This window comes from Dama dama, chromosome 4 (assembly GCF_033118175.1).
Source record: "Dama dama isolate Ldn47 chromosome 4, ASM3311817v1, whole genome shotgun sequence".
Classification (NCBI taxonomy): Eukaryota; Metazoa; Chordata; class Mammalia; order Artiodactyla; family Cervidae; genus Dama; species Dama dama.
In genome coordinates, this window is record NC_083684.1 from 18,402,434 (window position 1) to 18,430,248 (window position 27,815).

Consider the following 27,815-nt stretch of genomic DNA (forward strand, 5'->3'; position numbering starts at 1 on the left):
GACACACAGCGCGGAGGGCAGACAGACGCCGGGTCAGAGGGGCACACCCCGTGCCGTGTGGCCCCTTCATGCAGCGTTCGCACGAGGCAGGCTCTCTCTGCTGCCTCGTGGCCCACCATGCGTACACACGGGGTGTCCCAGTTACCCCCGAGGTGCAGGGCGAGTGGACTCATCACCTCCCACAGCCCCCGCCTCCTGAATCATCACCCTGGGGGTAAGGAACCTGGGGGCACAGACTCCCAGGCCACTGTGTGTGTGTCAGGGATGGGGGGAGACTGGAAGGGGCACAAGGGGCCTCTGGGGGCAGGTTGCCTTTGAGAAAACTCGTCCAGCTGATTTGTGGACTTCTCTGTGTGGAGGTTTTATTTCAATACAAAGTTTACTTGAAAAATGTAAATGAGACTTTTTCCGGGTAATCTACAGCTGAGCAGCAGGTCGTGCCAAAGTGCAGTGGCTTTACTATTTCTCTCAGCGTCCGTGGGTGGGAAGGCCAAGCGGAGCAGGCCGGGTGGCTCTGGCCGGGCGCTCTCATGTGGTCGGGGCTCCGTGGGGGCCAGGCGAGGTCATCTGCCGGCTCCTTCAGTCACACGTCTGCACCTGGGCTGGGAGCCTGGAACCATGGGGGCTGGAGCTGCGGGGGCTCCAGGGCCTCCTGTCTCCATGGGACCTCTCCACGCAGAGTCTCCAGCACAGGGCTTCTGAGGAGCCGACTCCCGTCAAGGCCACTTGAAGCTGAAAGGCATGTGTCCTGAGGGGGCCATACAAGCTGGCCCCTTGCTCCCCTACCTGGACATCACCCACCTCACTTCCACCACATTTTATCTTTGAGGTGGCCTCAACGTCCTGCCCAACATCCAGGGAGGGGCATCCAGACTTCCATCCCTTCTGGGAGAATGGGGAGTGAAGAATTTTCAGATATGCTTTAAAACCATCATTCTCTTTGCCAAAAACCTTCAACAGTCAACTGCCATATTCAGAAAGAAGAAGAATTAAAGAGCCTCTTGATGAAAGTGAAAGAGGAGAGTGAAAAAGTTGGCTTAAAGCTCAACATTAAGGAAACTAAGATCATGGCATCCATTCCCATCACTTCATGGCAAATAGATGGGGAAACAGTGGCTGACTTTATTTTGGGGGGGTTCCAAAATCACTGCAGATGATGACTGCAGGAATAATATTAAAAGACGCTTGCTCCTTGGAAGAAAAGCTATGACCAACCTAGACAGTATATTAAAACTCAGAGACATTACTTTGCCAACAAAGGTCTGTCTAGTCAAAGCTATACTTTTTCCAGTAGTCATGTATGGAAGTGAGAGTTGGACTATAAAGAAAGCAGAGCACTGAAGAATTGATGCTTTTGAACTGTGGTGTTGGAGAAGACTCTTGAGAGTCCCTTGGACTGCAAGGAGATCCAACCATCAATCCTAAAGGAAATCAGTCCTGAATATTCATTGGAAGGACTGATGCTGAAGCTGAAACTCCAATACTTTGGCCACTTGATGCAAAGAACTTCACTGGAAAAGACCCTGATGCTGGGAAAGATTGAAGGCAGGAGGAGAAGGGGATGACAGAGGATGAGATAGTTGGATGGCATCACGGACTCAATGGACATGAGTTTGAGTAAGTTCCGGGAGCTGGTGATGGATAGGGAGGCCTGACATGCTGCAGTCCATGGGGTCGCAAAGAGTTGGACACAACTGAGCGACTGAACTGAACTGGACTGAACTGAACCATATTCAGGACAAAACCCACACTTTCCGAGTCCCACTAGATGGGTAGGATCCCTCTGGCCCCTGCCCGCTTTTTCTCCTCTCATTCTTCTTTCCCAGCCTTCTCTGCTTCCCTCTTCCCCGACTCCAGGCACCCGGCCTCCTGGGGAGGACCCTTGCAGTCATACCCCAGCAGCACGTCAGGGCCTCTGAGGACTGCCTCCTGGTCATCCGGCTCCACTGACTTCAGCTGAGCCCTCCTCTCCCATCAGTCCATTTCACTGCCCGGTTTTCCGTCTTCATTGCTCTTCATTCCATCTGAAACTAGCTTTTCTGTTTGGGGTGTCCTTTCTTGCTACTAACTGCCTGCCCACCAGAATGGAAGCTCCATGTTCACCACCTCCGTGACGTCTGGCACCTGGTAGACATCTCTTGAATGAATAGATGGGTAGCTAGCGGGTGGAGTGGTAATGCGGAACTATGAACAGAGCCCTCTCTGGACACAGAGGGAGGGACCTGTGTTGCTGGCTGCCGGCACCCACGCGTCTTTTCACATGCATCTTCCTGATCCAGAGAGTCAAGAACTACATTTCCCAGACTCCCTTGCATCCTAAGTGCTAGCTGTGAATGAGATTCAGCCAATGAGATGTAGCCAGAGGTGGAGAGGAGGCAGCCTGGAGCAGATCTGGCTCCTGCTGGGCTCTGCAGGTGTGGCAGCTCCCAGCATCCAGTTGCCCACCTTCAGCCCAAGGGGTGGGGGTGAGAAGATGGGGGTGGGAGGCAATGGGTGCAGCTTCCCAATCTGATCCTAGACAGTAGACACAGCCATCCTTGAATTCGGAAGAGCCAGTGGCAATCCCCTGCCTCCCGTCTGAGCTGAGGATGAGGCTCTCGGAATGTCGGTCCTAGAGGCCCCACTAGAATGCATTCTTCTAGGCTGTCTGGTCATTTTGGAGGCCCAGATCCCCTGTGTTTAGCCCCATTCTATGTAAAATGCTTGGAGGGTATCGTCATGTCAGTCGTCATGGCTGGGATGTGTAAACAGACGAAAAGGCTATGACAGTACAGTGTACGGCCTCCACATTTATACAGATGGCTCAGCAGATTTCAAAACATCCTGAGAAACATGGGAGGCCCCAGGCCACCTCATGGAAACTGGGCACAAGACCAGGAAGTAGGCAGATGTTCGGAATGTCCAGAGTCCACTGCTCATCTACCTACCCAAGTGTTTAGTATGAGACCTGGTTGACTGGCCACTCTGACCACTGTACAACAGCAAATATGAAATCCTTTTCTTATGCTATATGACATGTCTTTTTTGACTTTTTTTTAATGGGGGAGAGGCAGAAATCTGCGTCACATGTGATCTGGTCCTGGCATCGCCACTGAGCCTGCTGTGCCAGCCTGGATGAGCCTCCTACCCTCTCTGGGCTCCCTATGTCTCACTGTAAAATGGGAGAAGGAAAGGAAACCATGTCAAGTACCCTTCTAGCTTTAAATGTCTAGGATTCCTTTCTGTTCATCTCTCTCTGTGCATGTATGTGAGTGTGTATGTGGGGTGTGTGTGTGGTGTGTATATGTGGTATGTGTTTGTGGTGTGTGTATATGGTGTGTGTGTGTAATGTGTGTATGTGGTATGTGTGCAGTGTGTGTATGTGGTGTGTATTTGTGCGGTGGGTGTGTGTGGTGTGTGTATGTGGTGTGCATATGTGGTGTGCCTATGTGGTTATGTATGTGGTATGTGTGCAGTGTGCGTATGTGATATGTGTTTGTGTGGTGTGCGTGTATAGTGTGTGTGTGCAGTGTGTGTATGTGGTATGTGCTCAGTGTGTGTATGTGGTGTGTATTTGTGCAGTGGGTGTGTGTGGTGTGTGTATGTGGTGTGCATATGTGATATGTGTTTGTGTGGTGTGCGTGTATGGTGTGTGTGTGCAGTGTGTGTATGTGGTATGTGTATGTGGTGTGTGTGTGCGGTGTGTGTGCACGGTGTGGTGTGTGTGTGTGTGTGTGTGTGCGGTGTGTGTGTGTGGTGTGTGTGTGTGTGTGGTGTGTGTGTGGTGTGTGTGGTGTGTGTGTGTGCAGTGTGTGTATGCGGTGTGGTGTGTGTGTGTGGTGTGTGGTGTGTATGTGTGGTGTGTGGTGTGTGTAGTGTGTATGGTGTATGGTGTGTGTGTGGTGTGTGTGGTGTGTGTGTGTGCAGTGTGTGTATACAGTGTGTGGTGTGTGTGTGTGTGTGGTGTGTATGTGTGGTGTGTGGTGTGTGTGTGTGGTGTGTGTGTGGTGTGTGTGTGTGCAGTGTGTTTATGCAGTGTGTGGTGTGTGTGTGTGTGGTGTGTGTGTGTGGTGTGTGGTGTGTGTGTGCGGTGTGTGTGTGTGATGTGTGTATGGGGTGTGTGGTGTGTGGTGTGTGTGGTGTGTGTGTGTGGTGTATGGTGTGTGTATGTGGTATGTGTATGTGGTGTGCGTGTGGTGTGTTTGTGTGATGTGTGTGTGTGGTGTGTGGTGTGTGTGTGTGGTATGTGTGTGCGGTGTGTGTGTGTGTGTGTTTGTGTGTGTGTGGTGTGTGTGTGGTATGTGTATGTGGTGTGCGTGTGTGGTGTGTGTGTGCAGTGTGTGTATGTGATATGTGTATGTGGTGTGCGTATGTGGTTTGTGTGCAAACAACCCACCCTTATCACCACTGAGCTCTGCATCACTCCCTGCCCCCACTCCCCACCCCACCATGTTGGTTCCTATGAGGACAAGGTGACTTTTAATTAAAAAAAAATTTTTTTACTGTAGAAATCATCAAGTACAGAAGAGTGAAGAAAATGCTCTGCCCAGCCCCGTCTGCCCACTGCCCACAGTTTACCAACTGCTGACCAATCCTGCTTCATCTCCACCACCACCCCCCACCCTGCCCCCAAGCCCTTGGTTACTCTGAAGCGCACCCCATCGCTACCTATCTCTCTCAGTATCTTTAAAAGGGGCTTTCCTTGTGGCTCAACTGGTAAAGAATCTGCCTGCAAGGTGGGAGACCTGGGTTCAATCCCTGGATTGGGAAGAGCCCCTGGAGAAGGGAAAGGCTACCCACTCCAGTATTCTGGCCTGGAGAACTCCATGGACTCTATGGTCCAGGGGGTTGCAAAGAGTCAGACACAACTGAGCGACTTCCACTCACTCACTCACTGACATCTTTAAAAGACAAGGACAGAGCTGGTTTAGACGGTGACGAACTGCTGCTCAGACGAAGCATTTTGCCTCCCAAAGCTGTCTTCGAATTTGGGTCACCTCTTTCCAGTTTGGAAAAGTCCCCTCATCAAGAACACATGTTCCAGATGCCTCACAGACATCTGAGACATCAGTAAGAATATCCACACTCACACTCAGTTATCACACACAAGAACATCCGCGCTCACACTCAGTTTTTTAGAAAGCAATTTTTAGAACTTTAGGAGTGATTCTAGGATGGTCCAAAGTCCACTGTGCTCAGAAAACTCTGAACACAGTATGGAGAGCGGGCTGTTTCTTTGAATACCTACCCATGCCAGGCCCCAACTTCCCACACCACCACCTACAGCTCCTCACCCCGCATCTCAGGGTCTGCGTCAGTGGTGGTGAGTGGACAGCCAGGACCCTGCGGACTAAGGCTCTGGAGCCAGATACTCTGTCATTTGGAAACGTGTGACGTGACGAGCCAGGCCTTCTCTGGGTTCCACAACCCCATCTGCAGGATGGGAGCAGTCCTCTCGGAGTTGCTCTCAGAAGGCTGTCTGGGGGATTGAAGGAAGTAACAGAACACTCCGCGTGGCGCCCGATGCACAGGAAGTGCTCCACGAACACCGCTGTCCTGGGGCCATCTTGCTGGTGTCTGGTGTCCTAACTGAGATGACGGCTCCTGGTGGCCGGTGTCGGTCTGTGCACAGCGCCCGTCTCCCTGCAGGTCAGCCGTAGAAACCCGGGCTAACCCGAGAGAGAACAGACCAAAATATGATCCCAGAGGGAAAATGTTGTCTCATTAGCCTAATCCTTCTGGATCTTCTGCTATTTCCTCCACCGCTTGAGTGAGCCTGACACAAGGCAGGCATTCAATCTCAACTCTTGCAGGGGAATAAAGCATAGAAACACTCTTCTGAACGGAACGAACTTCGTTTGTGCAGAAGCCACCATTTCAAAGGCCTGGAGGGCACAACTGGAGGATTGTATACCGTAGGCCGGGCTCTTCACCCGAGCAGGCGGCCCGCCGGACAGTAAACATGCTTCTAAAGAAATAAAAAGTTTTGGGCGGCAGCGTCTCCACGCCGGGCTGAGTGCATTTGACATGTTGGATGGAGACCCTCCCAGCAACACAACCTAAATGGCAGCACGGAGCCCAGCTCTGCGCTGTGAGCCTGTCTCCAACGCAACCCCAGCCCGTCTAAGCTGTTGCCTCGGGACCCACCTGAGGCCAGTGACTGTGAGTGGACACATCTGGGGATGCGTGTCTGCCTTCACCGCCTGTGTCATTCTTTGCCATCTCTGCCCCATGGAGTTTCCAAGTAATTCAGGGTGCAGCCCAGAGACGCTCAGCGTCTTAAAGCACATTGATTCCTAGCAATAAACCATACATATATTTATATTAATTGGCCAACAAAAGTTACATCTTGTGATATTTAATCAGAACTCCATAGGATTAAGTTTAAGGTTTATTAATTTTTTTGGCTGTGCTGGGTCTTTGTTGCTGTGTGCGGGCTTTCTCTAGTTGTGGCGAGTCGGGGCTCCTCTTCTTTGCAGGGCACAGGCTTCTGAGTGGCCTCTCCTGTTGCAGGGCGCGGGCTCTGGGTGGGAGGGCTTCAGTAGTTCTGGCTCTCAGGCTCTGAGAGCGCAGACTCAGATAGTTGTGCTGCCTGGGGGTAGGCAGCTCCTTGGCCTGAGGGATCTTCTGGGACCAGGGACCTCTTGCATTGCAAGGTAGATTCTTAACCCCTGGCCAACCAGGGAAGCCCGTGATTAAGTAATGAATTTCTCCCTGTGCCACTGGAAAAGCCTGGATCCACATCACCTGGGGGTAAATGTCTATACAGTGCCTGGTGTGTGTGTCCTAAAGGTGATGGGCAGGGTGATGGGCTGGTGCCTCAGAGAGAGAGAGCCAATCAAACGGAGAAGCAGGGCCTGACATCCAATGTGAGAGGTAGCAGGCCTGGCCTCTTGAGTGCTAACACAGGATCTGCGTTGCCCGGAAGGAGAAACAGGCTCAGAGATGGGTGGCACCTGGCCATGATCACAGAGCTGTGACAGAGAGCGCAGCCCAGCACCCAGCACTTCTGTCTCAGAACTGCAACCCCCTTCAGAAGTGGCCACGACTTGAGAGTGCTGGTGCCCCTCCCCTTTCCAGGAAGTTCAGGGGGGCCCCCAGGACTGGCTACTGTCTCACTGCAAATGAGCAGCATGGGAGCAGGGAGGTGGCTGAGCTGACAGGACTGCACCCGGGGCAGTGAGGGCCTGCAGAGGGCAGGCAGAGTGGGCGACCTGGCTGCTGGATGTGTGTGTGTGCACGTGTGCGTGTGTGCATACATGTGTGTGCATGTATATGTGCGCGTGTGTGTATGCACGTATCGTGTGTGTGTTCAATCGGAAGGTCCAGGGATCCGCTCCCGCCCCAACACAACCCACATCCATCCGGCAAGAGCTCCCAGAATCTCTGGGCAAGATGTCCCTGAGGGAAGGGATGGGATTTTGGTGTCCTGCCCAGCCCGGAGGCCAGGGGAGTTGGGCCTTGGCCAGTGTGGGTGAGGGGCCACGGCCACTTTTCCCTAGGACACACCTGCCCGGCCTGGGTTGGGGGAGGGCCCACCAGCCTTGTGATTAATCTCCTCGGTAGGAGGCCCTGGGCAAACATTTAGACTGGGGACTCCCTTGTTTCATTTGTCCAAATATTTGTAGCCTGTGGGTCACTTGGTCATTTCCTGAGAGGCTCAATTTGGGGTGGCTTCAACCCACACACTCTGTCCCCTCAGCTCTGCAGAGGCCAACCTGAGCATCTCCAGTGTGTATGGAAGCACGGCTGGTGATGGTCTGGGCCTCATTCAAACTGGGCTCATCCAACCCCGGACTCCAAGTCTCCCACAGCCTTACATAAGTACTTGTATTCATTCACTCATTCATTCTAGCACCCTATGAAGTTGCGTTTTTTTTGTTTTTTTTTATCAGCGTCCTCATGATTTTTCTTTGGGCCATCAGTTACTAAACTTCCTTCTGGATCAGAGTTATTCTCCTGAGCTGTGAGGGAGAAGGTATTGCTTCTCTCCCATCTTACAGATGAGGCGACTGAGGTGCAGAGAAATTAGGTCACCCACCTAAGGCTGCACGGGAGAAAGAGAATCACTCTAGAAGCCACATGCTCTGACACTGCACACACCCCCACAACTCCAGACCATTCCGCAGGCACATTCATGTCGCTCCGCTGCAGTGCGGCTCCCTGCGCCCTGAGGTGGAGCCTTCTGGGTCCTGGGAAGCCGGTGGGGGCCTGGGGCAGGGGCGAGGGGCGAAGGCGGCAAGGGCGGGCAGCGCAGCTTGTCCTGCCTGGGGTCGCCTAGAAGCCGGAGCCTGTACTTAGTTCTCCCTGGTAAATAACAGCTCTGGTTTCTGCTAAAAGGATTCTTTCCCAGAACACAATAATTTTCATCTCCTCCTTGCTACAACCCCTAGTTTATGGCTAAATATACGCCATAATGAGCCGCTGGCCTGATAGCGTTGTTAAGGAGATATTTGACCTCGGGTTTAATTGCAGGATGGAATAAATGGCTGGGACGCGCAGAAGGGGCCCCGCCAGCTCGCAGGCAAGTTCAGGGCTCGGCATCTGGCATCCACCAGCCCTGGAGAAAGTGGTGTGGCGGAGAAAGAGGCTCCCGCGGCGCCTGGTCCGCCGAGGAGGGTGAAGACTCAGGAGCCAAGTGCAGCCATGCGGTCCATGTCAGCGCCGCCCGGAACCCTCGGGTGTGCGTGGATCTGGGCGGCTGCTGGATCATGGAGAGTGGCCCTCTGGCGACTAACTCCCTCTTTCTGCCTGGGCCGTGCTTTCCAAAGCCCCTCAGAAAAACGCCCCTGCTACCCTCCCACCGCTCCCCTTCCCCTTGGCAGAAGGCAAGGCCGGCTAGCTGGGCATTCAGCTCGGGATGCGCGTAGCCACCAACCGCAACAGACTAAATACCGGTTTGAAGCGTTCCCAGCACAGACGGCTAGAGAGGGCGAGGGGAGAGAGGGCAGCTGGGACACCAGCGCCCGGCACCTGTTGAAGGCTACGGAGAGGGAGAAATGCGCGCAGGCGGACCACTTGTTGACTCGGACCACAGCCCGGGAGGAAACTTGCGACGGGATCCGCGGAGCTACCCGCCTCTGGGCCGTCGACCCCGCGACTTCTGCGTGAAAAACGTGGCCTGTGACCTCAGCGCCCCCGGAGGAGAGGGGTGGATTTCAGCCTGCGGCCGCGGAGGCTACACGGGGTCACCCTCTTGGATTTTTCTCTCCGCTGCTCAATGTCAAGGCTACAAAAGCCATCAAGGGAGTGTCAGTTGAGCAGAGGGCTTTGACAAATGAAAACAGTTTGAAAGAAAGGAGTGCCCAATAACCCTGACTTGGGCCCAGTTTATTCCATTTTGGTGGTTCTTATTTGAGAGAGAGTGTGTAAGAAAGGGACTCTGCATAGCAGTGAAAGCTACTGGAATGCTTTTTCCCCAATGCACCTCCGACCTCAAGATCCTTTGGTCTTGAGTTAAGAACACCCATACCCACCCACCCCCCACAACAGCTCGACTGCCTCTATTACCTAAGCCCCGGGAAGCATGCCAGGATCCAACCTCCCAGACCCAACAGAGGGGTCCCAGGTCAGCTCCCGGGGGTTGGCGTGGAGCCCTGAAGTGGCAGAGAGAGGGAGTGGGCACAGCCCTCAAGTTACCTCCTCTCCTGGAGTGAGTCCTCCCCACCCCTGCCCACTGGATACCTAAACCTGTAGTCAGTGCTCCCTCCAGTCTGGAAAGAGTCCACCTGCAGAACTCTATGGCCAAGGGACAACTCCCTATTTTTCTCTTCCTGGAAAAAGTTTTCTCTCTTTGGGTCCCACGACCTCTTTACTGCCTGGGTTCTAGTCTGATTGCTGAGTCGGGCTGAGTCTGACCAGCAAAGCCTATCTCAGCCCCGTCTGTGGACTTTGTAGCACCCGGGAGCAGAAACTGAGAACCCGAATTGTTGTGCCCAGATGCTGCTAGTAGCTCCAATTCCCCAAGCTGAAAGCCCAGGTGACCTATTCTCTGGGCACCCTGTACACAGAGCTGGGAGGGGCAGAATGGATCCAGAAGGTGGGAACAGCATCCATGCAAGCAGAGCATGATGAAGAGCTCTAGAAATGTACCCGGCAGCTGGGATCTCCCAGCCCGGCCCTCCAGGAGATTAGACAAGGCCCCACTTGACCAAACAGCTGCCAGGCTCCCAGGGCACAGTGTTTGGAGAAGAGCTGGGGGTGAGTTTCCGAGAGGAAGCATGTGGTTGTGATCCCTGAGTCAGCATCACTGTCTCGGCCCAGCACACCTCCCGAATGCGGCGGGAGCCCTCCCGGCATCTCTCCACAGGGTCCTGCTTTTCCTGTTCTGGTTCTCATTCAGTTAAAGGAAAAGGAGGCGAAAGCCATCACAGGCCATGCTGAGAATCAACGGAGGAAAAGAGGGCTATGGGTGTAGAGAAAAGGAGAAAACAGTCTCTTGATCTGAGTGAACTGGGGTGGCCTTTGGAAAGCCAACGGCTTTTCCCCAGCAAAAGAGTCATCAGGGCAGAAAGCAAACGTCAAAGCTTGGGGTAATTATATTATTTTAAAAGAAAAGAGACATGGGAAAGGCTGGCAACAAGGGAAGGCTTGAAGCTGCATCTGCCCCAGCGGGCGGTCCCAAAGGAACTGTCTGGGTGCTCTTAGGGACGCCGCAGGACTTGAATCGGGATTTTTCCTACCCAGAAACCTGACTGTGCTACTGAGGGTGGCGGTGGTGGTTGGGGTGGGTGATAGCAAACAGAGTCCCCACTCTGTGGAGGGAGGACGCATGATCATTTCACCCAGTTAGAAGGTTCTGCGGAGAGTCCCAGCGACCCGGGGTGCGCGCCTTTTGATTGGACCTGGGAGGTGAGCACCGCGAGGGCCTGAGGCTGAAGCTCCATCGGCGGGCTGTTTGTAATTCCATCCTTTTTTCATTAACATAAACACCACTTGAACAAAAATATACAGGGCCACCTACTTTGCCGGGAACGACGGCCCAGCGCCCACCGGCCCCCGCCGGCCGGGACCCCTGCCCTCGCGGCGCGCCCCGGGGCGCCTGGGTCCACGCGATCCAAGCGGCGCGCGGGGCCCAGGCGGAGGCCGCCTTTGTGTGGCTTTGGGGCTTGAGGCCTCTCGGGTCTCGGGCCGCCCCCCCACAGTTCAGCCTGTCATCCCTGCCGGTCGCCACCGAGCCCCGACGGAGGTGCTGAGTTGTCAACGTAAATTCCTAGTTAAGCCACTTGTTGATAAAGCCTCAGGGCAAATTGGTCCCTCTTTACCTGCCCGACCCCCGCCCTCGCCGGCGCGGTCCTAATTGCAGCAGGAGCTGGTGGCAGGCGGCGGCCGTGCGGCGAGCTAATTGGGTTGGAACCCGCGGGGGCTTCGTTCAGCTGGACGCCTGGAAGGATGGAGGAAGAAGCCGGGGTGGGAGGGGAGGGGGTCCACGCGGCCTGGGACCTCCGGCCTGGGGTGGGCTTTTGGTGAAGGAAGAGCAATAATTGCGGGGTGGTCTCTACGGTCCACGTGAACGGACGCGGTGACCGTCTGGCGGCTCTCCTTGGAGCGCCGGTCTCCCGCGTCCGCGTCCACGCAGGCCTGGCCTCTACCCTCGCGCACCGATATGCGCTCGATCCTTGCGCCGACGGGGCTCTCCCACAGCGCGCCCCGCCCCAAACCAGAGCTCAGCCCAGAGCGGCGGGTCTGAGCTTCGCTCTCTTCCACCCCACTCTGGACCCCTCATTTCGGGACCCACACACGCACGAATTAAAAATCGAGAGAGTTTTGGAGACCACAATGGGAAATGAGCCCGCCTGGTCCAGGCCCCGGGTCCAGACTGCGTCTCCCCACGGGCACAGGCAGGTCAAGAACAGAGCCGATTCCCCAATTCAGGCCCCCCAAAACGTCCAAGGAAGAGACTTTTGACGATTTTTTTCCTCTTAACGGTTGCTACCTAATTTCTGGTCTCCGCTATTTCCCGTTACCCATATAGACACATCCCCAGCAATTTTGCACTTCATGTGAATTTTCTGGTTTTGCAGAAAAGAGGAGAAAACAACACTTGGAGGCACCCGGGCTTCCTGAATCTTAGCGTCTGACTAGGCGTCTCACCCTCTAGCGGTAACCTAGGCTGCATCCAGAGTCCAGCGGAGACCCTTCCTATCCACCCGTCTCCCCTCGTGCGTCCAGCGCCCGCCGTATCCGAGACTAGGCAGTCCCACCACGGTTGAAGGGGAGCGACGGGGCCGGAGATGCGCTCGTCCTTGACTTCCAGAAGGCGCCTCTCCAGGAGCGAGAGTTCTGGGTGCGCCTGGCCAGAACCCGGCCCTTCCGCTCATACGCCCGCAGGAGAAGGCTGAATCCGCCCTCCTCGGCTCCCACCCAGGCAGGACCAAGCGAGTAAGAAGGGGGATCTCACTGCCCCCATCTCCTAAGACCTTGCCCCAGCCCGAGAATTTTCGAATTTGCAACTCCAGCATCCGGCGCACGCCCCCTCCCCGGGGATGGTCGAGGTAAAATAAACACCGCGTTCAAGCAAGCAGAACCCATCATTAGCCCAAACCACGGTTAAAATAATTGCTTCGTCGCAGAAGGAGAGGGGCAGTAACCAGCCGGGTCTGCCCGGACCCTGTCGCCGCCGCCGCCGCCGCCGCCGGGGCCTCGGTGGACGCCGAATCACGTCGCAGCCAGGCCGGCCCCGACCCCGAGGGGTGGCGCGCGCAGCGCGGAACCCCGGTGGGCCTGGGTCCCCGCGGAGAGAGACGAGTTCTGAGCTTCCTGCGCGAGTCAGAAGCCACCGTTTCGGCCGAACGCCAGCCCTCCACAATTATTTTCTGGGAGGCGACTAAAGAAGGCTCGAGTCAGACTCGCAAAGCTAGAGTGAGTCTTGGCTGCTTAAAAAGGAGAGAGAGAGCGAGAAAGAAGTTAGGGGCAGGTAGGCGGCCGGCGAAGGGGCAGACGGAGAGACTGAAGCTAAGTCCTTCAGAAAACGCTGCTTTGCACAAAACGCGGAGAAAGCGTGGGGGTGATCGCGAAGGGGTGTTAGGATACTCACTACTGGTCTCCCACAAAGGGCAAATTTGACTCCTAATTGAGTTAGTTTTCATGGTGAATTACATGGGTCTTAGCCCAATTTAGGGGTGGGGTGGGGATGACCCCGCGGAAGCTTAGCCTGCAGCTGCCACGTGAATCCAACTCATTCTTAAACTTTAACAGGGGAAAGGGAGGTGGGAGGAGAACGGAGATAAAAAGATCGATCTTACCCCTAAGATATAACAAAATGTTTAAAATATTTTGAGGTTTGCGTTTTTTAAAATAGCAGGTCTTCCCATGTCGGGGATAGAATTTTTGCATGTAATTAATTTCTGATTATTAAGAAAAACACCTGGGATAAAATTAATTGGTGCTGGAGGACAGGAATGAAGTATTTACATGAAAACCAAGTGCCCCCAGGAAATAAGTTTTTCAAACGAACCCCCTCGAGGAGCCGTGTGTGATCAAACTGCTCCAAGCTTTGGCGTAGCTCAAGCATTGAGAAAGTATGTTTCAAAATAAAAGAACCAGAAAGTGTGACTACTTTATGTTTATGCTGCTGTTTTGTAAAATTTTAAATTCTACGGGGGTGTGAAGCGGATGGCTGATAGGTAGGTGGGCATTGGCTCAGATGCAAAAATAAGAATAGTATCAAGGGACACGGAGCAGTTTTACAGGCAAGGAGCCTCACAGGGCCAGCTCTGCAGTTGCCTCAAGTGGAGACCCAGTGCCTGGGCTGGTCAGGACCCCTCCCCACCCCACCCAGCAAGGGATCCCACTGGAGGTTTGCTCTTGGGGGAGACAGGGGTCCACAGGCCCCCAAGGAGCCAGTGAGCTCCAATGTCTGTATTTCCCCAAATCTTTCTGCACCCATTTAAGTCCTCAGAAAAGAGTGGCAATACCCTCTTGCCAGGGCAACACCCTGGGGGAGGACAGTCGAGGGTCTTAATGAGCCCCCACTCCTAGCAAAACAGATGCCCTGTTCAGAGCGGGGATGTTCAGGTCAGGCCCCATCACTCACTGTCCCTGGCGTTTCTGGGAAACTGACTCTTGGGGAGCGGGGTGGGGGGGCATGATCCTGAGCCCCTTTGTCCCATGGGGCAAGGGTTACAGGCTGGAGGCTACTCTTTTGTTGTTATTTGAGGTGGAAAGCTGCGGGGGACGTGAAGCAGAGCCTCCCCTCTTCTCCCTGGAGGTGGCCGAGTGGGGACCCCCCACTAGTGCCCTTTCGAGGAGGTGGGAAGTGTCTGAAACTGGAGCCCTCACTCTGGGCCTTTCGCTCTTGTCAGCGACAGCAGCTCCTCAGCCCAGCACGGCTACACGCAGGTGCCCAGTGGTTCCCTAAAGGCAGCGCTGTTCTCATTTGGTCTTCACGGGGGCCCCAGGGTGGCAGTATCTGTATTTTCACCACCATGCAAATGAGAAGAGGGACTCAGAGAGATCTGGAAGCCAAGCAGACCGCCCAGCAGCTAGGACAGAAAAGGGAAGGGGGACAGGATTCTAACCCAGGTATTTGGTGGCTGGGCCCCCGCCCCAGAGCCCCCTCCCCACCAGGGATGGGAGCCCTCAAGGGGCTCTGTTGACTGCAGAGGGTGACTGGGGACCAAGCCTGGCCGGTGCGGGGGCACACCTGAGACTTCATCAACCTGCCGGGTGTCAGCACGTCAGCTCTGACTTATCACAGGCCAGCGGAGGCTCTCCTCCACCGACCCACCGATGACACCCTGCTCTCTGAAGTAGGTGCCACAACCACTAGGGGTGGGGGCAAAATAGGGTGTCCAGGGGAGGGGACCTGTCCGAAGTCTCACGTGAGCTGATCCTCTATTTGAGTTCACATCGCCAAAGCTCAGTCCATCAAGGTGAGATCCACAGGACCTCACCCCACACCCCCAAACACCAAGAATGAGGAAGCACCCCCAGTGATAACAACCAGATCAAGCCTTACTCACAGTTGGATAACTACTGCTGAGAAGGAGGTACTGTCCCTGTTCTGATCTCCAGCTGAGGCACAGAGAGGTGAGGCCACCAGCCCCAGGTCACACAATGAGCAGTGGAAGCCAAGTCTCTCTAGTTTTATTTAAGAATTCTGCCCTGGTTTGCATGGATGTGGCTGCTCCCCCCACCTTTAGCCCCCTCTCAGACCCTGGTCAGAGCTCTTCCCCATTTCTTCTCTGGTTCTCAGGCTGTGAATGGATACTGACTTTACCCCCCACTTTAAGATAAGGAAATCCGGAGGCACCCAGAGGTGAAGTCAGTTGGGAAGGCTCTCCTGGCTCCATGCTGCCCTGCCCTCCTCGTCCTGCTTTCCTCCCTCTTGGGCCTGGGGACACTGGAGAAGGCCTCACAGGCTCTCCTGGGAAAGCCCACCCCAGGACTAACGCAGATGAGGTCTGGGACATGCTCCTCTGAAAATGGGATACAGAGAAACTTCCATATCAGAGTAGCCACTGCCTGCCCAATGCCTGGAGCCGCAGAGAGAGGTGTCCAGTTTGTGCTCAACTGGGGCCATGCGTCCAGACACACACACACATGCACATCCCCTGAATCCGTCTCTTCCTCCTTAGACATCCACTCTGTCCTCAAGCAAACCCCCTGCGCCCCTCTGTGGGAGCCTCTGCTTCTCCCGGAGTCTCTGGGCTCTGGTGACCTCTCTGGGGTGCAGAAGGGTCTCCCTGTCTCTGGCCACCCGTTCCTGGGTGCACAGGGCGGGCTGCCCTGCACCACTCAGCTCTGAAGGACGCTGTGTTGTCTTCCCGCATCACACACACAGAGCTGGCTCCCCCACGGAAAGTGCAAAAACACACTGGCAAGGCTGTGCAAGCCCACACGCCCATGTGCAAGTCCTGGGGCTGCCTGGATACAACCCTGCTGGGTCAGAAGGACCCAAACCTGACCTAGTCGGGGAGGCATAGGGAGGGGGCATCACCTCCATTTCCTCAGCAGACCAGGGGGCTGTGGACCGCCCTCAGGCAGGTAGGGCCTCTCCCTTCCTTAGCCCCGTTGGGCTGCTCCCATTCTGTTTGCTCCCTAGAAACAGCACTTGTTCTTGTGTTTTCAATACCCTCTAAGTGAGGATAGACAGAGCTTTGCAAGCTGTCAGTGAAGACCAACAGGCACACTTTGAATGCGCACACTGGCAGGTTTCTGGGAGCAAATTGCGACTTTTCATGAAGAAACAAATCTGAGCATCCACCCCACCTTGGCCTTGCTTGGCCTGGCTCTCGCTTCCCCAGTCTCACTCTCTGCCAACCCCTTCTTCCCCACAAACTGTATCTCCCGCTCAAACCTGAGAAACAGAAAATACCTGATGTTTAAATTTTAATTTATATTTTCCTTCTTCTTTTTTTTTTTTTTTTAACTCAGTCATTTTCACCTTCTCGGTCTTCACTGTCCACTCCCCCAGCCTCCAAAGCACTTCTTTCCATTGGTTGCCCCACCCTGCGAGCCAGCGTTGAGGACTGGCCCCTTTCTCTTTGCTGCACCTTTTGGGAAATGCCTTTCTCTCCCTCCGTGTGGATCCCTTGCTCAAAAACAAGATCTGGGAGGTACTCCCTCTGGCACACACATCCTCACTCCCCACCCCCCACGTTGGGATGAACGTCGTCTTTTCCCCATCTTTCTGAGCGCAGCCGTCCAGGCAGCAGGGATGAAGAGACCTCAGCTGCTCTGGAGCCCGCCCGTGGGAAGGAGCACAGCCGCGGGCCAGGCATCCGGGGTGGGAGCCCCAGGACGCGCACTGTCCCTGGAGCGCTCTCTGTTCCTCAGAGCAGGATGCGCCGCTAAGGCCAGAAAACTCCCAAAAATCTCGCGGGGAAGAGGGCTGTAAATTCCTGGGTTGCAGCACTGTCAAATATTTCATTGAAGAACGTCATGGAAAATGCGTGCTTTTGGGTAAAAGGCCAAGTGCAGGGGCAAGCTCAGGACTGCAGCAGCACAAATCCGAGTTTCTCTCTTTTTTTTTTTCCTTGACCAAAATATGAACTTCTCCGTAATGTACAACTGACAGGGGAGATTAACTGCCAGGCCTGGGTCACAGATGGCCCCCACCACAGCTGCCCCCAAAGCATGGCCCTGGGGGGTCCCCACAGGTGGGTTTCGGAGCCCTATCTGAGCCGAGGGGGTGTGGCCAGGCCAGTGCGGCCAGAGGGTGTGGCTCTCTCCTCCTCGCCTGGGGTACCCCAGGAAGACTCTCAGAGGGCCCCAGAATCTGGCTGGCCCTTGACAAGAGAAGACAGCGGGCTGCCTAGGTTTGGAGTCTGGTTGGCAGCAGCGGGCGCAAGTGCAGCACGGAGCGGGATGCTTCCCAATGGGCCCCCATCTAGTGCTCACTCGACCTGCATTTCTCATCTCTGCGACTTTGCAGACAGAGGCTCGCATGGTTCTGCGGTCACAGCCCCGCAAAGACCCGCACAGAAGGCAGATGGTCCTCCAAGCCGTGCCCCATCCCCAGCACATCTCAGGGCAGGAAAGCTGCTCTGTCGCTGCAGATTGAGTAGGAGAACCCCGAGATCCAAACAGAACCTGCCTCCCAGGTTAGGGTGAGGGGTTCTCAGCTAGAGTGGGCCTTGAGGTGCCTAGCGAGGGTGCAGAGCCGGGCCTCCATGACCGTTAACTGTGTGATCTCTGCATTTTGCCTTCGGGTGTTTGGTTGCGTGCAGTCTCCTACTCACATCACCACACCCCACTGCAAACACACCGCCTGATGCTCTGGGTAGACGCGGCGTCCCCGTGCAGACCCCTCTCCCTGCAATATGCAGCCCAGGGCGTTCCGAGTGCACAGGCATGCACCACGTGTAAGACTGCTATATCGTGTCCAACATCAGATACACACCTGACAACTATGCACACAGCTCTACACCATACGGTCCACAGAGCCTGTGACAGTCTGCCCAGAATACGTGACACGGTACACGCCCCTGACTACGCTGTGTGTGCAACCCCATGTACACTAAACCCACTCTATAATATCTGGTGTACACTCCAGCATTCCACACACACAATGTGTTACATCGTTTCCATCTCAAAATATTCATCACGCGTGTACCCACGTTAGTAACATTCAGCATAAAATACAGTCATGTTTGCACACCTCGTGCCATTCTCTGCACACCGGCCTGATGCCGTGCACCGACCTGACACAATCACGCTTACGCTCCCGGGGCTGTACGGGGTGCCCCTCTACTTCTACACTTCTTGCCCTCTGGACAATATTCTGCACATTGGCGCTCACCATCCCTGTGCACCTTTAGAGTTTGCAGAGAAAAACACCCCACTTTGTGTACAGATCATCCTACTCTTGTGGGGAGGACACCCGCTCTCCTCCTGACCTTGACTTTCCCCGCACAGTCTCCCGACCCGGAGCTACATTCTCACCACAAATATCCCACCCCCGACGCCCACCGAGGCCCCCAAGCCAGGCGGCTTCGTTTACTGCCCGGCGCCCACGTTGGTCTGGGGTCCGCCCGCACTACCTTGTGTCGCCTTTGGACGTCGCCCGGGAAGGGGTTCGAGGGAGCGGGGACGAGGGCAGCGCGGGCCGGCGGTAATGCAGAGCAGGGGCGGCGGCGGGCGGGGCGGCTGCCCTCACGGTGGGTGGTCGGCGGCCGCCCCCGCCCCCGCCCGCGCTGCCGGCCCGGGCACAATCCGAGCTGGATCTGGTTCCCTGCTCGGGTTACGGCGCGCTCTCGGCCCGGGCGGCTTCACTTAAGCAATTAGCCAGTAAAAATACCTCGGGCTTGGGGAGTGGGAGACAAGGCAGGCGTGTCTGTTTTTACAGCCCCCTCCCCATTTGGGGATTCCTGGGGCTGGCGCTGGAGCGCAGATTTGATTTGGGGTGGCAGGGGGTTCTTGATGGATCTTTACACGAGAGCAGAAAGCAGCCGGAATCCCCCGTCTGTATTTTCTCCGACCGTCCCTGGAGCTGGGCCCCTGGGGGTTTTGTTTGTTTCTGTCTGTTTGGATAGCCTGGCTTTCTGGGCAGTCTTGTAGAAAAAGATGCCGTTATTCAGTCCCATTTTTTTTTTTTTTTTTCAGATGAAGACACCAGGTCACAGCATGGGGAATCACAGCTAATAACACTGTATCATATACTTGAATGGTCCTGAGAGATCTTAAACTTTCCCACCGCAGAAAAAGAAATGGTAACTATGTGACAGGATGGGGTCATTTTTGCAACATATACATGTATCAAATCAACTGCACACCTGAAATTTACCCACTGAGTCAACTGCTGAAAAATAAATCAACAACTCCTGCGGGCTCCCTGCCAAAAAAAAAAAAAAAAAAACCCAGGAGAAACAAATGCACAAATGGCTTATGCAACATTCCTCCACAGTGAAGGCTGGATTCAAAGCCAGATCACATCCGATTGTGGATCTACAGGTAGAGGGTCTCTGCCCTGTACTCGGGGGCTGTATCCTAGTTCTGCAGGGTGAAGTAAGACACCAGGTAACGTCACAGAATCCATCTGTAAAGGGAGGGACAGTATTGACCTGGTAGGACCATCTGTGAAGGTTAGAAAAGTACCTTTGGGGGTGTTAGCCAGAGTCTTGGGTTCAGTTCATGGATGCGAGGTTGTGGATTCACGTGTGGGCTCCACACGAATTTGGTGAAACCTTGAAAATCATTCTACAAATGTCACAGGTATATGTCCTTTGGAAGGGGTGTGTGTTAGGTTGTAGATTTCAACAGCTTATCAAAGGGAATCACAGCCCAGAGAAAGGTTAAAAACGTCTGAGAGGTGTTCATAAGGCGAAGCTCAACATTGGCTGCATGGCCAACAGTCGATAAGTTCTATTATTACCATGTGCCTGTGGTGTCTATTATTCTATCGCCACCAGTTCTCCAATGGGTCTCAGTACCATTGAGCCTGGAAAGCCAGGGATGGGGGTGGGGGCAAAGAAGCATTTCTAAAACTCACTCTCTCCACCCCAGGCCTGTGAGGAGGCATCTGGGAGGGTAAAATTCCAACAGCCAGCCTTTGGAGGTGGAGAAGAACCATGGAGAGGTATTTGCTCGGCAGCACCAGTGGAGCCAGGCCAGGGCCTCAGTTTCTCCATTCCCAAAACGAACGATCGGCGCGAACTCTCGGGAGCATCTGAAGAGCCTAAAGCTTGGTCTAGGGCACCTGGAAAGCCCTCCTTGCCACGCCTGTGGTTCTCGCCAGAATGGGGGGCCTCCGGATCACAGAACTGGAGCACATTTCCTCCCCCTTTACCTGCTGCCCGGGTGGAGATGTGGGGGCAGGGAGAGCCTCCAGTCTGGCTCCAAGAGGCTCCGAGGCTATTCAGCCCCTCTCTGGGCAGAGTAACTCCTGGCCTTCCCCCTGCAAAGTCTGTTCTACTGCTAGACCTCAGGGGTAAATGGAGGCCAGCTGGGGCCCAGCTCCACACTTCCTTCCAGGAACGCCAAAGCTTTTCCCCAACCCACAGGAGCCCCCACAGGGAGTCGGTGAGAAACAGTGATGTGCAGGAGCTAGGAAAACTGATCTGGGGTTAGCCCAAGGATGGACTCTGCAGCCCTCTCCCCACCTAAGAGAGGGCCTAGAGGGAAGGAGGTTGCTGGGAAAAGGCCCCCCATCTTCACGCTCCATACAGTCCCCTCAGTTTGGAGGCGAGCTGTCAGTGGGGGAGGAGCGAGAGAAAGGGAGGGGTCATTATCACTTTCTGGGAGCCTTCGCCCCTCGCTGCCTTGGGAGAGGGCCATCTCCCTGGCTAGCTTCTCTTCTATAAAGGTCAGACGGGTTCCCAGCAGCGGGCGGTAGCGACCCCTTCGCGGGAACTTCCCTCCAGGCGCCGCGGGGTCTCCTACCCTGCAGCTGCCGTTTGGTGGAAGGGAAAAAAAAAAGTGACGGAGAGAGAGAATATGAGAGTGCGTGTGCGTGGCCGTGTGCGCGCGCGAGTGGAGCTGCTGTGCTGGTGCGGCCGGCTGTGCGTGGGCGAACGTGCCGGGCAGGAGTGTTCGCACGTAACCGAAAGTGTGTCCTCAGCGGGCAGGCAAGGCCTGAGCGCTCGTGCGGGGGCTGGGGCGCCTGAGCCGTGTGAGGGGTGTTCTCTGGAAAGACGGATGGAGGCCGTGCGCCGTGCTCAGGATGCCTGCGTTCGGCGGGTGCCGGCCGGGCTGTGTCAAGCGGAGATGGGTCTGCCAGCGCGCGTCTACCTGCGCCAAGACACAACCACACACTACACGGTCACGTCTCTCACTCCTCCCTTCCCCAGCCGGCCCCTGCCAGCGTGCGGAGCCGAGACCCCGGGAGAGCCGAGCGGAAAGGCGGCGCAGAGAAGGTGGCTTTGCCTAGAGCGCGCTCCGCCCGGGCAGGCTACGCCGCCAAGACGCCCAGCTCCTCGCACGGACGTGCCAGGCGCCCCGAAGGCGACGAGGAGTCTACCGCCGAGGCAGCAGGCGTCGGAGCGAGGGAGGGGTGGGTCAGCGGGTGACAAGGAGGCCAGAGAAACCAGGGAGGCCGGTGGGCTTTGAAAAGCGCCGCGGTGCCACACTCCGAGCCCGGCACACGCCTCTCGTCCCTGCTCGCGCCGGGGCACGGCGTCCTGGCTCCTCGAGATGACCCGCGAAAATACCCCTCGCCTCCTTCCTCGGAAGTCTGCTGAGCGAACTGCACTCACCTGGCTCCCCGCGTGCGACGTCGCGCCCGGCTCCTGCGCCGTCCTGCGCCCGGCGCCTCTGTCCCCCACCTCGTCCTAGCCCGCACCCCAGCGCCGGGAGGGTGGCGGGGGGAAGGCTGCGTGCGAGCCCCCTGCTGCGGGCAGCCTGGCGCGCGAGGGCCGCCCGGGCCTGCGCTCATCGCCCGCGCAGACTGCCTTCCGGAACCTGGCCTGGCGCGCAGTGTCAGAGGCCCCCGCGGCGGCGGTAGGCCGAGCCCACAGGGGCATTAGGCCAACTCCCCCCCGCGCACGCGGAATTCTATTATTATTATTAAAGAATCCCCCAGAACGTGTTTACGTTGAGCCGTATAAACTTCCTGCCAGGGCCTTTACCATCTGCGAGAAATCGGAACCTGCTCTTGCGAAGCGGGGACACAAGCATCGCGGGGCCAAATAGGCGGGTTTTCAGCGTGTTTGTTGGGGGTGGGGGTGTCAGCTGAGCTATGTGTGGGCTCAGATCAGAGCGTGGCTGGTGTACACACGAGTGAGAGTAGGTGCGAACTGAAGCTCCTGTGGGCCTTTTGTGTGTGCGTGAGCGAGCGCATGAGTGGGCACGCACATGCCTGAGCGCCGTGTGTGCGTGAGTGGGAACGAACGCGGTTGGTTGCAGGTCTGAGTCTGCGAAATTTACCGCGTTTGCCTGTGCATCGGTGTACGCACGAGTGCACAAGTTAGTGAATGCGCCCCGCCACTTGTTGAAGGAGCCCGTGGGGTCCTGGTTCCCCGCAGGGCCAGAGGTTCTCACTCGCTCCCCGAACGACCCGCGGCGCCAGAGACAAAGCTGCAGCGATCCGCCCTGCGCTTTCGTTTTCCGCCCGCGCTCGGCTCCAGCGGCTGCCCGCCTGCTTGCGCGCTGCTGGGCGAGTCCGAAAAGTCCCGGGCGCGGCGCAGTCCTTCCCGGGGCGGGGAGAGAGGGTAGGCGGTCCTTCGCTGGAACACCCGCCCGCCGGCCGCGGGGATTCGTAGCCGAGCCGGCTGTGCCCGCGATGGCCACGACCCGGCGGCCACAGCCGCCACTGCTGTTGCGATTCGCCACCGGGCAGTACGCGTCGGGGAAGGCCCGGGACTCCGGCTGCGTTTTCCTCCGCGCGGCCCGGGTAGGGAAGGCGGGGTGGGGGGCGGGGGGGGTGGGTGGCCAGCGCGCAGCTGGGCTGAACCCCGGGCCCAGGGCGCATTAACACTTGCTCGCCAGGTTGGTGGAGGCGGGGCGGGTTCCGCCGGCGGCCGCCGGGAGGCGAAGGTGGGGGCCCTTTAAGCGCCCACCACCGCGGGGTGCCGGAGGGGGGCTGGGAGGGGAGGGGAGGGAACTCCTGGAGGGTCTTACGCCGGCCCGCGCGAGACGCCGCCGCCGAGAGACGACACGAAGCGGGCGGCCTCGGCTGGACTCGTGGAGCCGAGCGCCGCGGGTGGCGAGGACCGAGCGCTGCTCCCCGCCGGGGCGCACGGCCACAGGCCCGAGAGGGGGTGCCTACCCCCCAAAAAACCGGTGTGTGTGTGTGGTGGGGGCTTCCTCGCGGCCTCCGCCCAGGCTGCAAAGAGGCTGCTCTCAGCCTTCGCTCGGCTCCTTCCCTTGTGGGAGGGCGGGAGGGAAAGAGGGAGGAGTGTAGGGGGGGAGGAGGGAGCGGGAGGGAGAGCGGGGGGCTCTGCGCCAACCGCCCGCGGACCCGGCCGCTCCTCGGGGAGGACGAGCGGGCGGGGGAGGGTGCGCCGAGGCTCGCTCCGGAGAAGCGGCCGCCGATGACGGCAGAGGTGCAGCCAGCCCCGCGCGCGCAGCCCCCTCCCCCTCGGCCCCCTCCCCCTCCCCCTCCCCTTCCTCCTCCTCCTCCTCCTCCTCCTCCCGGCTCGTCGGCCGCGCAGAGCAGCAGCGGCAGCGGCGGCGGCGGCAGCAGCCACCCGATGTCTTCGGCGCCCGAGAAGCAGCAGCCACCGCACGGCGGCGGCGGCGGCGGCGGCGGCGGCGGCGGCGGCGGCGGCGCGGCCATGGACCCCGCGTCGTCCGGCCCGTCCAAGGCCAAGAAGACGAACGCCGGCATCCGGCGCCCGGAGAAGCCGCCCTACTCGTACATCGCGCTCATCGTCATGGCCATCCAGAGCTCGCCCACCAAGCGCCTGACGCTCAGCGAGATCTACCAGTTCCTGCAGAGCCGCTTCCCCTTCTTCCGCGGCTCCTACCAGGGCTGGAAGAACTCCGTGCGCCACAACCTCTCGCTCAACGAGTGCTTCATCAAGCTGCCCAAGGGCCTCGGGCGGCCGGGCAAGGGCCACTACTGGACCATCGACCCGGCCAGCGAGTTCATGTTCGAGGAGGGCTCCTTTCGGCGGCGGCCGCGCGGCTTCCGAAGGAAATGCCAGGCGCTCAAGCCCATGTACAGCATGATGAACGGGCTCGGCTTCAACCACCTCCCGGACACCTACAGCTTCCAGGGCTCTGCCGGCGGCCTCTCGTGCCCGCCCAACAGCCTGGCGCTGGAGGGAGGTCTGGGCATGATGAACGGCCACTTGCCGGGCAACGTGGACGGCATGGCTTTGCCCAGCCACTCGGTCCCCCACCTGCCTGCCAACGGCGGCCACTCGTACATGGGCAGCTGCGGCGGCACGGCGGCCGGGGAGTACCCGCACCACGACGGCTCGGTTCCCGCCTCCCCGCTGCTGCCTGCGGCGGCTGGCGGGGTCATGGAGCCCCACGCCGTCTACTCGGGCTCAGCGGCCGCTTGGCCTCCCTCTGCCTCGGCGGCGCTCAACAGCAGCGCCTCCTACATTAAGCAGCAGCCCCTGTCCCCCTGCAACCCCGCGGCCAACCCCCTGTCCGGCAGCCTCTCCACACACTCCCTGGACCAGCCGTATCTGCACCAGAACAGTCACAACGCCCCTGCTGAGCTGCAAGGTGAGTGGGGAGCCCCGAGCTGTCCCCAGGACTGGGGGGTGGGGGGGGGGTGTGGCGGACCTCTGTGAGTGCACTACAGACCTATCCCCCAGACTGCTGGCTCCCTGGTCTGGAGCCTGTGGCCACCACGTTCATGGGGTGCCAGTCCCTAAGCTGCACCATGGAGGCCTCAGCTCCCCAAGGTGTCTCTCTGTCCACCTCTCCCCGTCTGAGGGCTGAGTGCAGCCTGGAGTCCCCCCATAGACTAACATTCCATTTTCCTTTCTGTTTCAATGCCCAGGCTGCCCCAGCCTGGCCAGGTAGGCCCCATCCTCACCTCAAAGACTTAGACTGCAATATTCTAAGTCCCCTCAGGTCCCTTAACCCCCTGACACCTGGGCGAGTTCCCAGGACGGAGCTGGCCCATCCCCGGGGCAGCTGGCTCGCTCTCCCTGCTTCGGGAGAGCGGCCTCTGCTCTGAGCCGGGCAGGACGGAAGAGTTAGGCCCAAAGCCGGCGGGGCTCTGTGCTGGCGCTCAGAGCCCGGCCTTTCTTGAACCAGGCCTGGGGCATGCGGACGTTGAATAGGGGGCATTTTGTGGCGACAGAGGCTGAGAGGGGCCCAGATAGAAGGTCTGAGCTTCGGGCCCCAACAGATTCAGTTTCTCAGGATCCAGGTTTCCAGGCCCACAGGTACCGCTCCGCCTGCAGTCCCCCCTGAGGAAAAAAGATGTACAGCCATCTTCCCCTCTGGATCCTCTGTCTCAGCACACGCTAGCAACCTTCTGGGTCTGGTTCTTGAAAGAGCTTGGAGGGATCCAAGCAGGGGCCTGTCAGGAGTCAGCTGTCAGCAGCCGGCGGGAGGCAGGAGCTGGGCCTGGAGGCTGGAGGGCTGTCTTCATGGGGGTCGCCCAGCTGGGGCTGCTTCAAACTCCAGCCGGGGCTTCAGCAGTCCCGCAGGCTTGGCTCCCCAAAGACTCTTCCTCTGAAGAAGCCCTCTTTGCCCCTGTATTGGCCCCTGCCGGCCTGGCTCATTGCTTTAGGGACACTGCCATCTCTGGGGGCTGGAAGGTGGCTGCCCGGCGCCAGGCCCAGGCCTCAGGCTGCCCTGGAAGTGGAGGCCGCTGGATCTTCCCTGCTGGCCCCTCTGACCACTTCCCCGTCAGCCACCAGAAGCCCCCCAGGCCAGGCTCGGTGTCTGCGGAGGGAGAGGCTGGGGCAGCGGGCACCCAGGGTTGCAGGGATCCTTGTCCGTGTCTGGGGACTCTTCCCTCTGGGCGCCGGCCCAGCTGAGACCTGAAATCGCGAACTGGGACTTGGGGAGGCATTGGCCCAGCGCGGAGCCAGGCAGACCTGCCCCTGGGGCGCGACCCACGGTAACGGTGCTTCTCCACCTGGAGCCCGGGGTTCTGGAGGCCACCCTTTAACGCCCCCTTTCCTGTCGCCTCGCCCCCACAGGCATCCCGCGGTATCACTCGCAGTCGCCCAGCATGTGTGACCGAAAGGAGTTCGTCTTCTCTTTCAACACCATGGCATCCTCGTCCATGCACTCGGCCGGCGGCGGCTCCTACTACCACCAGCAGGTCACCTACCAAGACATCAAGCCCTGCGTCATGTGAGGCCACAGCTCCGGGGTCCCTCCGGGCAGGGGCCGGGCGCAGGGACTTTGGAACCCGTTACCAGAAACTGCTTTTTTTTTTTTTTTTTTTTGAGGTATAACCATCGGCAGAAAAAAAGGGTTTGACCCCTCCCCAACCGGATTATTGGGAAAGGGATCCCACGAGGCAAAGACCCAGCGAGGTCGGCACCTCCCCCCACCACCACTCCCTCAACATTTTTTTTTTTTAATGGTGATGGTGGGGGCCTGATCTGACTGCAGCTGTTGATAAATAAGTATCTATTTTTGATCGGACTGAAACCAGCTGAGAAGGTGCTGTGTTGGGGAAGAACTCTCAACATCTGAACACGCATTTCTGCTGCGGTCTCTCCCCCTCTCCCCTATCCACGGCGAATGTCGGGGAAGGTTTTTAGGAGAAAGGCGAACGTGTGAAACCGTCATTATCAAATACTTTTATTTTTTGGTTGAGTATTTATCGTTTTATTTTTAATTTTTTTTGAAAGAATGTCTTGGAATACGCGTCTCCTTTTTAGAGCCGTCTCTTGTAGGGAAAGGAGGAGGCAACAAGAAATCGCCCTCTCCCTCCCCACCTCAGAAGTCCTCCCGTCTGCCACAGGTGGATCCTTGTGCGAGTAACTTGCATTTCTGAAGCCACTGCTCATCTTAGCAAAGAAACCAGGAGCCCAGAAGCAGGCGGCTCTCCCGGCCTCTGCTACCGTCCTCCTCCGCCTTCCTCTCCTTCCTTCTCTTCAGGCTTTTTTGGTTTGATTTCGAACTTCGTTTTGACTTGTTTGGTGGGTCTCCGATCTCTACTGTAAGCCCTCTGTTGGGAGCGTGAGGCAGGCCGGGCACCGTGGGGATGGGGAAGGCCCGCCGAGCGCCCTGAGTCAGGATTGCGGTGACGCAGAAAGGTTAAGGCACTTTTTAAAAAAAAAACGATAGCAAGGCTCATCCTGTTATTTATTCTACTTTCTTTCCCTAATAACCGAAACACCGCATAGGCTCCTCCGTTTATCAGTATTAATGGTGTAACTTTGTTGGCAATATTTGCCGCGTAGAATTTTTTTTTTAGATATCCATTGTAAATTTGAAACTAAGTCCGATCTGTGTAAAGACAAATTTCCATATGTTTTATATAAATATATATATATATAAAATGAAGGACTCCCCCCCTTTTTTTTTTAGTATTTTGGCTGCTGAGGTGCAGCGTTTGTGACACGTATTTTAAATTTCCTTCTGCACTGTATAAAAATGACAATTTGAGGATGTTTTTGCCTTTTGTGTATTTTTCCTAAAAAAGAACAAAAATAAAAATGTATAACATTTGTATATGGCCTTATATTGTATCAACTAGAAATAAAATTGCATGAGTATTTTATTGGGATTGCAGAATATCTTCAAAATATAGACGGTAACCGGCCTGGGATCACCAGTCTTTTTTTTTTTTCTTTTTCATATTTAAAGTATGGATGATTCTTAATCCTTTTTCCCCCTTTTTATTTGTTGGCTAATCCTTCTTTTTTCACTCATTTCACATTGAAGTGAAATCTGGACAAGAGTAACTATTTTTCTTGGCTTCTGTTTTTTAAGAAGAACCTTTGCCCCTCTAAATGTCATTTCTTGTTTTTAAAAAAATAATCAAACTTAAAAAAAACTGTAGTTTTCTCTCCCCCAGGGAAAAA

General features: G+C 56.7%; 1 protein-coding gene across 1 annotated transcript; it reads left to right on the forward strand.

Annotated features, from left to right (window-relative positions):
• Window positions 1-23,549: 23,549 nt before the first annotated feature.
• On the forward strand, window positions 23,550-27,538 carry FOXF1 (forkhead box F1). The gene is made up of 2 exons (XM_061138328.1): window positions 23,550-24,537; window positions 25,974-27,538. Exons 1-2 carry the CDS (start codon window positions 23,550-23,552, stop codon window positions 26,132-26,134), a joined length of 1,149 nt encoding a protein of 382 aa, XP_060994311.1. The 3' UTR covers window positions 26,135-27,538.
• Window positions 27,539-27,815: the final 277 nt, after the last annotated feature.

Excerpts from the sequence above, each read along its gene's own strand:
- FOXF1 (XM_061138328.1), top strand. The coding sequence starts at position 23,550 with ATGTCTTCGGCGCCCGAGAAGCAGCAGCCACCGCACGGCGGCGGCGGC. Across the intron at positions 24,538-25,973 it reads CGCCCCTGCTGAGCTGCAAG|GCATCCCGCGGTATCACTCG; the intron begins GTGAGTGGGGAG and ends TCGCCCCCACAG.